The sequence below is a fragment of the Tenebrio molitor genome, chromosome 7, assembly GCF_963966145.1.
Source record: "Tenebrio molitor chromosome 7, icTenMoli1.1, whole genome shotgun sequence".
NCBI classification, from domain to species: Eukaryota; Metazoa; Arthropoda; class Insecta; order Coleoptera; family Tenebrionidae; genus Tenebrio; species Tenebrio molitor.
The window spans coordinates 3,347,454-3,359,424 of NC_091052.1; the positions used below are offsets into that span (position 1 = coordinate 3,347,454).

Here is an 11,971-nt window from a genome sequence, read left to right on the forward strand (position 1 = left end):
ACGTGTTGACAAACGGCGAAACCGCTACTTCCAGTTGCACCGAGTTGCGAGTTGAGTTGGTATCATTGTGGTCAGGTGATTGACAACCATGTTGTACAATGTAATTTGAAGAAAGAAGAAATAAACCCTCAAATCAATTTGATGCCAAATACAAATTAATATGCCGTTAGCAAATTCTGTAGAGCCATGGCAAATTCAGCACGCCGATACCGAGGTTAGTTCTGTCGTAATGTCACCGAAAAATTATTTTGCCATCTGTCATACCTCTGGAAAAGTGTTTTTACTTCCACTTTTAATTTTATGTAGCACGCGTAGCCAGGTTTTTATGATTTATAATGAGTTTATTCATTTGCAGCTTTTGGAGTGTCCAGGTCCCTAAGAATAGTGTCTGTACGTAAAATACTTACGTTTTTGCAACTCACTGTTGTTGCACGAGACAGCACCACTTTCAATAACTTTAAATTGCATGTTTTCCGTCAGTACGTCTTTTTAGATGACACTTTCCTATTTCCCAAAACTCGGACCCTTATGTAGTTGAGATATAGAATAATAGAACTGCTTTTGTATGGAATTCCCTACTAGACCTGCTTAATTTTTTTTACTGAAATAATGTCATAATACTACTCCATTTCTGAGTAAAGCTGTGAGTGATTATTTATTTAAAAAAGTCTACAGAAAAGCGCTGGGCATGTTATGTGACTTCCCTGTCTAATGATATAATTATAATGGAACTCCAAGCCTTTTTACATCAAACTTAAAAATGTTAATTATTTATGATACTTTATTCATATAATACAGATAATACAGTAGTTCATTACTTTGGCTATATTAACAATCATAAAAGCTTTATTATGAATCAAACATGACATAATTTTACTAACAAGGCATAAAATACATATACAGGATGTCATATGAATGTAGATATCAGAGATAATGAGCCTTTTGTCAGTACAATGAACATCCTGCATATATACTTCAATCTAAACTAGTTTTGTTGATAACTGTTCCTTATAGTCTCAGTCTGGAGATGCTGATGAGGCTGTTGGAGTGGATGAAGCAGGTCTGACTGAAGGTGAACATGAGTTTGAGGTTGCAGAGGTAAATATATGTTCCCTTTGTTAATGCTGTTGGATGTAAGATGTGATTCTGATCAGTTGGTACGAAATGGACACGAAAAAGGAGACCCCTCCCAATTTGAGCTGCTCAAAGTACTGGGTGAAGGCTCTTTTGGGAAAGTTTTTCTTGTACGCAAAGTTGTGGGGGCCGACAACGGAAGACTTTATGCCATGAAGGTTTTAAAGAAAGCCACTTTAAAGGTCCGGGATCGTCATCGCACCAAAATGGAGCGAAACATACTTGTAGATGTTGAACATCCATTTATTGTGAAACTTCATTACGCGTTTCAGACCGCCGGCAAGCTTTATCTTATTTTGGACTTTCTCAGAGGCGGTGATTTGTTTTCAAGGCTCAGTAAAGAAGTTAGTCTATAAAGTTGATTTTTTTTCTTGGTTTTTTCACGGTTTACTTGTAGGTGATGTTCACAGAAGAAGATGTTAAATTTTATTTGGCCGAACTAGCATTGGCGCTAAATCATTTACATAGTTTAGGAATTATTTATAGAGATTTAAAACCCGAAAACGTTTTATTAGATGCGGACGGACATATTGCTCTCACGGATTTTGGTCTTTCCAAATTACCCCTGGAGGAGGGAAAGGCCTATAGTTTTTGCGGAACGGTTAGGAGCAAAAACATTGTCGAAATAATCTGAAATCATTTTTAAAGGTTGAGTACATGGCACCGGAAGTTGTGAACCGGAAAGGCCACTCATTTGCGGCAGACTGGTGGTCTTTTGGTGTATTGATGTTTGAGATGTTGACTGGCAGTCTGCCGTTCCAAGGTAGTAATAGAAGAGATACCATGACACAAATTTTAAAAGCTAAGTTAGGAATGCCCGCAAATCTTAGTTCTGAAGCACAAAGTCTGTTAAGAGCTCTCTTTAAAAGAAATCCTGCTAACCGACTGGGGGCGGGCCCTGGAGGTGTGGAGGTAAATAAACGTATTTTATTGATGCGTCACTCCGAGATTACTTAATCTATCGTTCAAATAGTACAAATCCACGTGGGTTTTTTTTTAAAGAATCACTCGATTTAATTAATTTTCTTAGGATTTGAAAAAACACGAATTTTTTGCCACAATCGATTTTGACGCCCTTCTTGCCAAAAAAATTCGACCGCCTTTTCAACCAGCAGTTTGCGGACCAGACGACGCATATTTCGATTCAGAATTTACAAGTAAAACTCCCAGGGATTCCCCCGGGGTCCCGGCAAGTGCCAATGCTCATGAACTTTTCAGAGGGTCAGTCGTCCGTACCGTTTTTTCTAATAATTTTTTTATTAAAGCAATAAAAATTTTAGGTTTAGTTTTGTCGCCCCGTGTTTATTAGAGAACGGTAATGTTCAAAAAAAAACTGAAACACCTCTAAAAATGATGAGAACTATGGAGCGGAATTTTTCTGATGATTATATTTTGATGGAAATGTTAGGTACTGGAAGTTACAGTGTTTGTAAATTGGCCCGACATAAAGCCACTGGGCAGCAATTCGCGGTGAAGGTGAGTACATGGAAACCGAGTAAATTTTTATCGTACAAGTTTCAACGGGCACGACATTTTAGATCATAAATAAATCTCAATGCGATTGTCGTGAAGAAATTGAAATTTTAATGAGATACGGACACCATCCTGGAATTGTAAGTCTAAAAGGTGTCTACGACGAAGCAGGAAAAATGTACGTGGTTCTACAACTCCTGAGAGGTGGTGATTTACTAGATTATATGATGGCCAAAGTATGAAAGTTGTTTCCAAACGATGCCAGTTTTATTTTTATAATGTGATTGTAGCGACATTTGTCTGAACAAGAAGCAGCGGCCATTTTAAAAACTTTGGCCTCCACGGTGGCTTACTTGCACGAAAATGGGGTTGTCCACAGAGACTTGAAACCAGCAAACATTCTGTTCGCTTCTGAAGACTGTACACCTGACAGTGTGACGATCTGTGATATGGGATTTGCCAAACAAGTAATTAAATATGTCAAGATACCGTGTGTCAAAATTACGGTGGATTAATTTTGTTACAGTTAAGAGCCGACAACGGCCTTTTGATGACTCCATGTTATACAGCAAATTTTGTTGCTCCAGAAGTGTTAAAACGTCAAGGTTACGATGCTGCTTGCGACATCTGGTCTTTAGGCGTCATCCTTTACATCATGCTGTCGGGGAGATGTCCTTTCAGCACCGCACCGAACGACAGTCCTCAGCGCATTCTCCAAAGAATCAGTTCCGGCAAACTCGACCTTCATGTAAGACAGCATCGATAATATTTTTCGAATTCTCACGAATTCATTTCAGAACGGTCGTTGGGCTAACGTTTCGCAGGAAGCCAAAATGCTGGTGACGGACATGTTGCACATAGCACCTCAGAGACGTCCTACAGCGGCCCAGTTGGTGAAACATATGTGGCTAACTTCAGCCACGCCAGCCTTGTATCAGAGTCAGAGTCAAATGCAAGCCAACACCAGCCAGAACGCGGCCCAAGACCAACCCGGTGCCCATCTCAAAGAGACTGTGGCAGCCACGTTCAGAGCTATAGCGACTTCTCCTCAGGTGGCCCATCTGGGACCCGTCGCCATGTCAGAATTAGCGAGGAGGAGGTTTCGCGATAAGGCGCTCAGTAGGGTTCAACAGAATTCATAATGGATGGTCAATTATTAGGTTAAATGTGATTTTATCATGTGCAATTGTCGGTTTCCGGCTGGAAATTGACCGATTATGGAACGGTCCGCCTTTGAGGCTATTGTTCGTCGTTATTAATTTGACCACTCTGAGTTTAAAATCGATTTTTTTATAACTAAGAACAAATCATTTTAAAAAATAAATCATTACATATCATATTATTTATTCCGTTTTAAGGAAATTCGTATACCGGAAAACATTTTTGTTGGTGACAGTAAACACAGTGGGCGGACTGACTGGAATCGTAATTTTTTCATGAAGTACAATTTGTTTTTTATGTCTCTGTTGAATTTATTTTTAAAATTTTATGAGGCAGAAATCGATAAAAGTAATTTTTATATAATAAAGTGTAAAAATATACAGTATAAGGCGTAAAGTTTAAACGTCAATTTTATATTGTGTATAATATAGGTATAGAGAGAGATTTGTTGCCATATTGTTCGTTCCTCAAAGGTGTTGTATTGTTTATATAAATATTGCATATCAGTGTTAACGTTATAATTCTTTTGAGATGAGGGTCTTTTATAACTAGTTTTTAAGTTTAGTAACAGCATATTATTTGTTTTTCTATAACTCTGTTATATAACGTTGCATTTACGTAATTAATTTAGTTGAGTATTAACATGTTGTCCAGCACGACACATAACTTAGTAGGCTCTTATAATACCAATGAACTTTTCAGTATAAACTTGCATCTCTGAAATTTTATGACCAAAGATTGCAGTTGCTGAATAAAGCTTTTTGCAGGTAGGTATTTTGTGGTCATGTGACGGTATAAATGTCTGTGGTAGGTTAAATTCATTCCCGGAAGCTCGGCCAAAGTATGCATAATGTTGCTTTAAGTGTCGCTTCTAACTGTTTATTTAGAGGAATTTGGCGGGCTAATTTTATGCTTACTACTTCCGATCAAACTGCAGTTACTTTCCTCGCTAGATCAGACTGTGAGCTTATCAATTAAACTTGTACAAACACTTTTGTTACGGTGCACACAAAAGTAGAATGCCTTACAATTAACAACTAAGTAATTTATGTAATTAATTTTGCAGCTCTTTCTTCGCAGTATTCCCACTCATCATATTCTAAACACATCACATTGCCATTTTCTTCTGCTCGCGATACCCAAAACAATCACTCATAGCCCTATTTTTCTAATCTGAAGGAAGAAATGGCATATCTAGAACTATTCAACGATTTCTTTCGTAGATACCGGGTTACTAAACCCTTTTATAACACTAGATAATGTTCACTAGATTGTAGTTTATTTATAACAACTTTTCTAAATTGTGTAATCGTGATCGTGATACAATAGGTGAAATGTACATTGCTGAGGCCTATTTCATGAAATTATAACTTTTAAGTATTTGATGTTCATGTTGAAAATGGTGAGTACCTCAATATATTTCCTTACTGAATTTATTTTATTATCAGTATCACTTGTACTAATAATAAAGTTTTCAAAATGTTAATGTGGTTTTTCTCCGTTTCCAAACCGAATATTACAATATTTGATTAAAGTAAAACGAATTGACTGTTGAAAAGTTCATTTTTATGGTAAGTAAACTCGCACATCACTTTCTTTGTGAACCTAATATGTATCTACGGAAATTCTAACAATGTAGTCGGTACATCTAACATCATAATTTATCAACCACTTGGTGCGTCGTTTCCCGTGCGATATTAAACCAATTTTGCTGTGAATAGCAGACATCAGACACCGTATAATTTATGCTAGAAGCTTAATTTTCTAGTAACAAACTTTATGTAATAAAGATTATGAGGATACGTTATAATTTAAAAAAAAACAAGTCCGTTAAATTAGAAACCAAGCCGTTTAAAGTTTTTTTTTTACCAGCATTTATATAGTTTACTTCAAAAAAAAACGGGAAATGAAATTTGACCTAATGTGAACTGAAAATTTAATTTGTCAATTTGTGTCTGTTTGACAGTAGTATTTCTGACACATAAGTGCAGTTTTTTAACCTAAATTCTATAAGGCCGTTTCAAACTATAAAAATTTAATAAAATCTGACAGAACTTTTTCTGACAGTTCCCGTTTTTTTTTTAAGCCAACCGTAGGTTGGTATTTGTTTTTCTTTAATAACTAATTTCAAGATAAAAAAGAAACATATTTCGTTTTCTGTGAAGTGAAGCTGCAATTGTATCAAAATTTTTGGCTGAAAGAACAGATTTTTTTGCAACTGGTCCTGCCAGATCAGAATGGACGTGTTTCACGGCTATTGCTTCCATGAAGGATGGTCGATTTTATCGCACTGAAAGTGTATATCAAAATGTCTGGCACGCAACTCAAGTCTGAGTTCCATCTGAAATATCTGCAGTTTGGTGCAGTGCGCTGTCGTAAAGCGCAAGGGTCGCCTAAACCACCTGCTCTTGCACAACTTTGCGAATATTGCATTTATGTCGTTGCACTAGGAAACTTAAATTTCACCAAGCGTTCTTCCGTGTTATTTTGAAACGAATTATTTCGGAGAATAATTGGAATTTTAACGATCCGGCAGGTGCCAAATGGCACAGGTCGCGTGGCGCAAGACGTACGAAAAATGGTAAAAATGATGGCGTTAACCCCTGAGCAATCATTATCAACATTAAAATTTCACAGTGGTCGTTTCAATAAATAAGATTTTTATGTGGCTAGCCATTTGCCGAACGTGGCTGATTTAAATCGATTCAAACCGCGATTTTATACGACGACTGTTTTACGATTCCAGACGGTATAATTCTTGCAGAGGATTTTTTGTTTCTCGTGGTCACTACATATTTTCCTATACCCTCTTAGTCAATTATTAAACTGAACTGTCACAACACGTTTCTCATAACGAACGCAAATTGTAGACATAAATCGGACAAGATCTCGACCCAAAGGCAAATCTTAAAAAAATCCTAGACAGCGCCTACAGTTTTTATTTTACACAACAAAAAATAATATACATATATTCAAAGATATTTGGTTCGGTCAAAATAGAGCACTTCTTTTCAACGTCTGAAAAATACAGAGAAATATACCTACCTTTGTATGATGAGCCAAGCGGAAATAATGTCAAGAGTAATTTCATGTATCTATCATCTGAAATGTAATGAAATTTTATTCGTAATATCAAAGGCATACGTTGCGGATACGAGTAATTAAATTTTTTGCTTCCTCTTGGAGTAAAATATAAAATAGCCAACAAAATTGCACATTTTACAGTACAGAGGTTTCAAATCAAAAGTTGCGAGCCTCCGAAACAAACAGAGGCTGCTGTTGAGCGGTCACCGCCATCAATCACAACAGCACACGCGTCTGATTTATTGCGAATCCATCGGATGGCATGCATGTCCATAACGAGTCTTTAATGAATTCATGGACGACACATTTGCAGGTCAAGTCGTTTGTCATGCGTAAAACGATACAAAAAGGGCTCAGATATTAATATTTTAATATTAACCCTCGAGAGTGACAAATGAAAATTCTGCCAAAGCAGAACTCTACTTGTGCCAGTATTTGAAACGATTTTTCAAATACACTTTGGCATTTTAAAAGTGTTTCTGTTTTCTTGGTAAATATGTAAAACTACATCCGCAAGCAAATAGACTTAACCTGATAAAAGAGAATATTGGTTTTCGACCAACCATCTTATTTGAGTATTTTTCAAGGCTCGGCGAACCGAATGTAACATAATAAGAGATCAGGAAGTTTGCTTTGAAGTCCGTCCGTAGAGATGCGTTCTGCATATGATAGCAAATCGAATCAGATGGCAGTTTATATTTTCTTATATGGCAAAGAAAATTGACCAAATTACAGACGTGATTGAGGTGCTTTCCTTCGGAGACAGACAGAGGTCGGCTCTAGGGACATAACGGGCCGCATCAGAAGCTTACTTTTTTGTATTTCAGGTTTACCGAAAAAGTGGGAAAGTATCAAGTTTCGTTAAAAACGACCAATTTAAACTGTGAAACTACATTTCAATCCGTTTCGGAGCTCGAGTGTTTCACTTTCAGACGTCTCTAGATAATGACGATAGCAGGAAGTTTGGGGACTACAAACATAAAACAATACAACGAAAAGGATACTTGTTGCCAGCGTGCATATCTTTACGTTTATGCTAGAACTTCCCGTTAATTCTGAACGCGAGACGACGAGTTCGAGGCATTCACTCTTTAATGTGGCGTTTCTTATTAGGGCGAAGTCGCAATAATGGTTTACATTTTCTTTTGATAAAGTCGTCTCTAGATCTAATATTGAAAAAGGAACGAAGGGAATCGTCTCATTCATCACTTCCTCCTTGCCAGGTTGAGAGTGTGTTGTCTCGTTTGCGAACTGTAACGTTCGACAAAATCAATCCGAACAGTTGCAAAAATCAGCAAGGAAACTCCATTATGAGGTATTCAAATCGCACCCCACGTGGATTAAGCCTGAAAGCCATCAAGGTTCCTAATAGTATGGAAATTGGAAATCACGCACGGATCTAACTTGTGTTTTATAGTTAATAAGACGCTGCTAATCTCATTCGAGTCCTATTGTTCAGTCTCTATAAAATGGATTACTAATTACTATTCTGTATTTTGCAGGCGCGCGCTAGTAAATTAACTGATACGTTCGAAGTTACATTGCTCGGCGGGAAAGTTGTCGAGGATTCATGCATGAATACAACGGAGCAACCGCATCTTATTTCCCGCTGCATTCTAAAGATTTAATGCCTTTTCAAGGTTGGTTATTGATTTTCAAAAACACCAGTAGAATTTTAGACCAACACTGCATTAATATTTCGTATTCTGTTCCCATCCAACACAACTTCAGATAGATATCCTTGTTTATAATTAATGTTGTGTCTACCATAGCTTATTATTATCTTACGGAGTTCAGGTGAGGGCGTCTGAAGACGTGCGGACTGTCAACTACCGACAAACTTCTCACTATGCTATATTGTTCGTGAATTGTCAACGTATTCTAAACGTGTCCAACCTTAATTCGAATTACATATGCCGTACCGCATTTTTTTTTACTTTCGACACAAAATCTATTTTATAGGAACAATATAAATTTGAACATATGTTTTTCCTAAACCTTGAAGTTATCCAATTAAAATCCCCGCCAATGGGGATTATTTGCTTCGCCGTTGCTGATAAGTGAAGATGAAAAAACAAATGCAAGAAAACCTTTTACTTGTTTTTTGCTAACTTATGCACGCAGCTAACTGCTACGCTCGTTACTGTGACCTCCTATAATGATAAGAGTGGAAGAGAAGAAAGAGAATCATATGGTACATATTAAATGAAAACAATTTTAATAATAAATATTTTAAACTGACCCCAACGAATCACCCATACCTAACATAATGACAAAACGTCTCCTAAAATTAGTGTATTAATCCGTAAAAATTCTCATGAAGTAATCAGAGTAAATCACTAATCATTACACGAAGTGCTCAGAGTGACCGCCAATACAATAATGAAGGCGCCGACAAAATGATTCTTCCACTCTTATCAGCATACCTCTGTTATTGCGAATTATTGTGGGAGCGTTTTTCACCCGTTCTCTTAAAACTTCAATTGGGATCGAATATACCAAGTCCTTGATGTACCCACACAAGAAGAAATAGCACGGAAATTCTCTGAACTCGAGCAGCACTCCCGCACACTTCACCATATACCAATACAATATCTATTTTATGTATTCACTATTCAAAAATAAACGCACGATTTTCGCAAAATTTTAGCTCAAATCACCGAATCAACACGTAAACACCTGCCTCGTGAAGTCGGATAAAACTAATTAAAATCCTCTGCCTCGGCCGCTGAGCGAAAAAACTTTATTCTAAAAACACAATGTTATGTGTTGATTTTACAAAAACTATTATTTCACGGTCACTGTCATTGGGTTAAATAACTAGAAAATAGGCAGTTCGTTAATTTATGTGGGGGAGAATACTGAAATGAAAATTATATTTCGAAAAAATGGTACATAACAATTTTGTTGTTCTTGACGAGATCTGTCACGGGTTAAAATTAATGTACTGTCGCGATAATGTACTGTCGCGAGCAATAATAATAATTTTGGTCGTCAATGTCATTTCAAAATTTGGTTAGATTGTCACAAATTTAAAAAATTTCCCTGCCTGATTATGCCGACGTCAACAAAGTGTCAAAAAATTGAGAAAAAAATGACCATTAATGTCATACAACATGATGATAGGTTATGATATTTACGACTGTTTTACAATGGAGCATTTTCGATTGCGTCAAAGAATGACCTTGACGATCAAAATTTATTGCTCGCGACTGTACACGTTGTATAACTTCAGAATAGTGTTCGTTTCAAACCTTCAATTCCTAAACATTGAGCTTGACGATATGATAAAGAGTTTTTTCAGCCAAATCAAAGCTGTAAAAGAAATATTGCAGAGCGAAAAAACTTTATTCTAAAAACACGTTATGCGCTGATTTTACAAATATGTAACTAGAAAATAGACAGCTCGTTAATTTATGTGGGGGAAAATACTGAAATGAAAATTATATTTCGAAAAAATGGTACTTTATAAATCCAAGTACTTAACATGGGAAAACAATTTTAGTTTTTTTTAACATTAAAACAAAGTATGTACTAATTTTACTGTAAATGTCAATATCAAATGTGATGTCAAAAATGAATCGGAATCCATCTTGTAGAATCAAAATAAACTATTAATGGGGTAAGATTATTATTGCAACAAAATTTGGGAGACAATTTGAAATTTAATTTTTCATGAAATGTCGTTTCTTTATCAAGACCAACCCAACAGAAAAAAATAGCATGTTACACTCGTTTTACAAGACATTTTTTCGAACTCGCTACTCGCTCCTCGCTCGCTCGTCGTGTTCTAAACCCTCTCGTTCGACTGTCTTGTGTAACAATATATTATACTACTAAGTACAACAAATAAAAATCTATTAAAGATTTAAATGTGAGGGCAAAAATTTGTTTTTGAAGAACAACTGGAAAGTGCAATTCAAGCAATGATCAAATTATTTTCTGCTCGTAGTAACAACTAACGTAACAATTCTCGATGAAGGTAATTCCGCTTTGTTTTACCACACTCAATCTCCAGAAAGAGACACACTTTTTATTTTATAGACATTTTTTGGGTCTAACCATCTTTTAGTCGTTATTTGAGTTAGACCTCGAGCTTATCGACAGAAGTACTGTGCCAATGAAGATACACCTTTTTTTGGATACAATAGAGATTTTTTGCCCCTAGGGGTTCGTTGGTCCCGGTGGCTATAGCCACCTGGCCACCCTGTTCAATCCACACCTGTGTGTACTGTGTAGCCATATTTATTTGTAACATGGTTTCAACTTTGGAATATATAATTGATTTCATATAAATGTTCATCAAGTGAGCTGTGCATTTGTAAAAGCACCTTTAATTTAGTTACATTACAAAAGTCACATTTATGAAGGTCATGTCCAATAAATCTTTACTTGGTAAAAATACAAAGACAAAAACAAATAAGGATTACTTTAATTTTCAGTAAAAAGACGTAACATTGCTTTTGAAATCAGCAATGTTAAAATGGACAAAAACTGAAAAATTAGTCAAATCGGGTTCGCGCAGGGCAAGCAACTTTGAAAGTCAAAGTCACTAGCTTTAGCTTTAATACCAACAGAAAATCAGATTTTCATGGCTTGCTTAGATGCACATTTATATGAAATTGAGTATATACTCCGTACTCTGATAGATTGCACGTTTTTTGACAGAAGACAGACACAGAAACAAGTGTGGCGGGAATTAATCTCCAAGACTGCAATGGTTTTCTACATAACGTGAAACAATTGAGATGGAGAGTTTAGTATTTTTCACTGCGTTATGTTTTAGAACTAGAATTTAAAAACGTGCAATCTATCAGCGTACGGAGTATAACAGCGTCTATCTTGCTAAAGTTATTGAAATATACGAACAATAAGTATATGGAGATTTTGCCACAGGGCCTGGTATGAATGTTTAATTCGACGCAAATATGTTCATCTTTATTTGCATTCCCCACAAACGAAGCTGTTATTTCAGCGACGCGTAATCCTGAAACAACTTGAAGGTGGGCACCGCAGGAACAGTTTAGGTAACAAAGTGCACTTAGAAACTAGCAAACTTGTGTGATTTACAAGACTAATCTATTATTTATCAAAGCTTGCGTCTCGCGATAAACGCACG

General features: G+C 36.3%; 1 protein-coding gene across 3 annotated transcripts; it reads left to right on the forward strand.

Annotated features, from left to right (window-relative positions):
• Positions 1 to 15: 15 nt before the first annotated feature.
• On the forward strand, positions 16 to 5,254 carry S6kII (Ribosomal protein S6 kinase II). Of its 3 annotated transcripts, XR_011160848.1 has the most exons (13): positions 43 to 214; positions 356 to 390; positions 1,015 to 1,098; positions 1,155 to 1,478; positions 1,532 to 1,735; positions 1,783 to 2,046; positions 2,165 to 2,355; positions 2,415 to 2,610; positions 2,673 to 2,843; positions 2,898 to 3,074; positions 3,134 to 3,355; positions 3,405 to 4,535; positions 4,835 to 5,254. XR_011160848.1 is itself a non-coding variant. In XM_069053563.1 (12 exons), exons 1-12 carry the CDS (start codon positions 187 to 189, stop codon positions 3,747 to 3,749), a joined length of 2,241 nt encoding a protein of 746 aa, XP_068909664.1. In that variant the 5' UTR covers positions 43 to 186; the 3' UTR covers positions 3,750 to 5,254. The 3 variants fall into 3 exon arrangements, 2 of the variants coding, with proteins under 2 accessions (XP_068909665.1, XP_068909664.1); XM_069053563.1 differs by having other exon boundaries at positions 3,405 to 5,254; XM_069053564.1 differs by lacking the exon at positions 356 to 390 and having other exon boundaries at positions 16 to 214; positions 3,405 to 5,254.
• Positions 5,255 to 11,971: the final 6,717 nt, after the last annotated feature.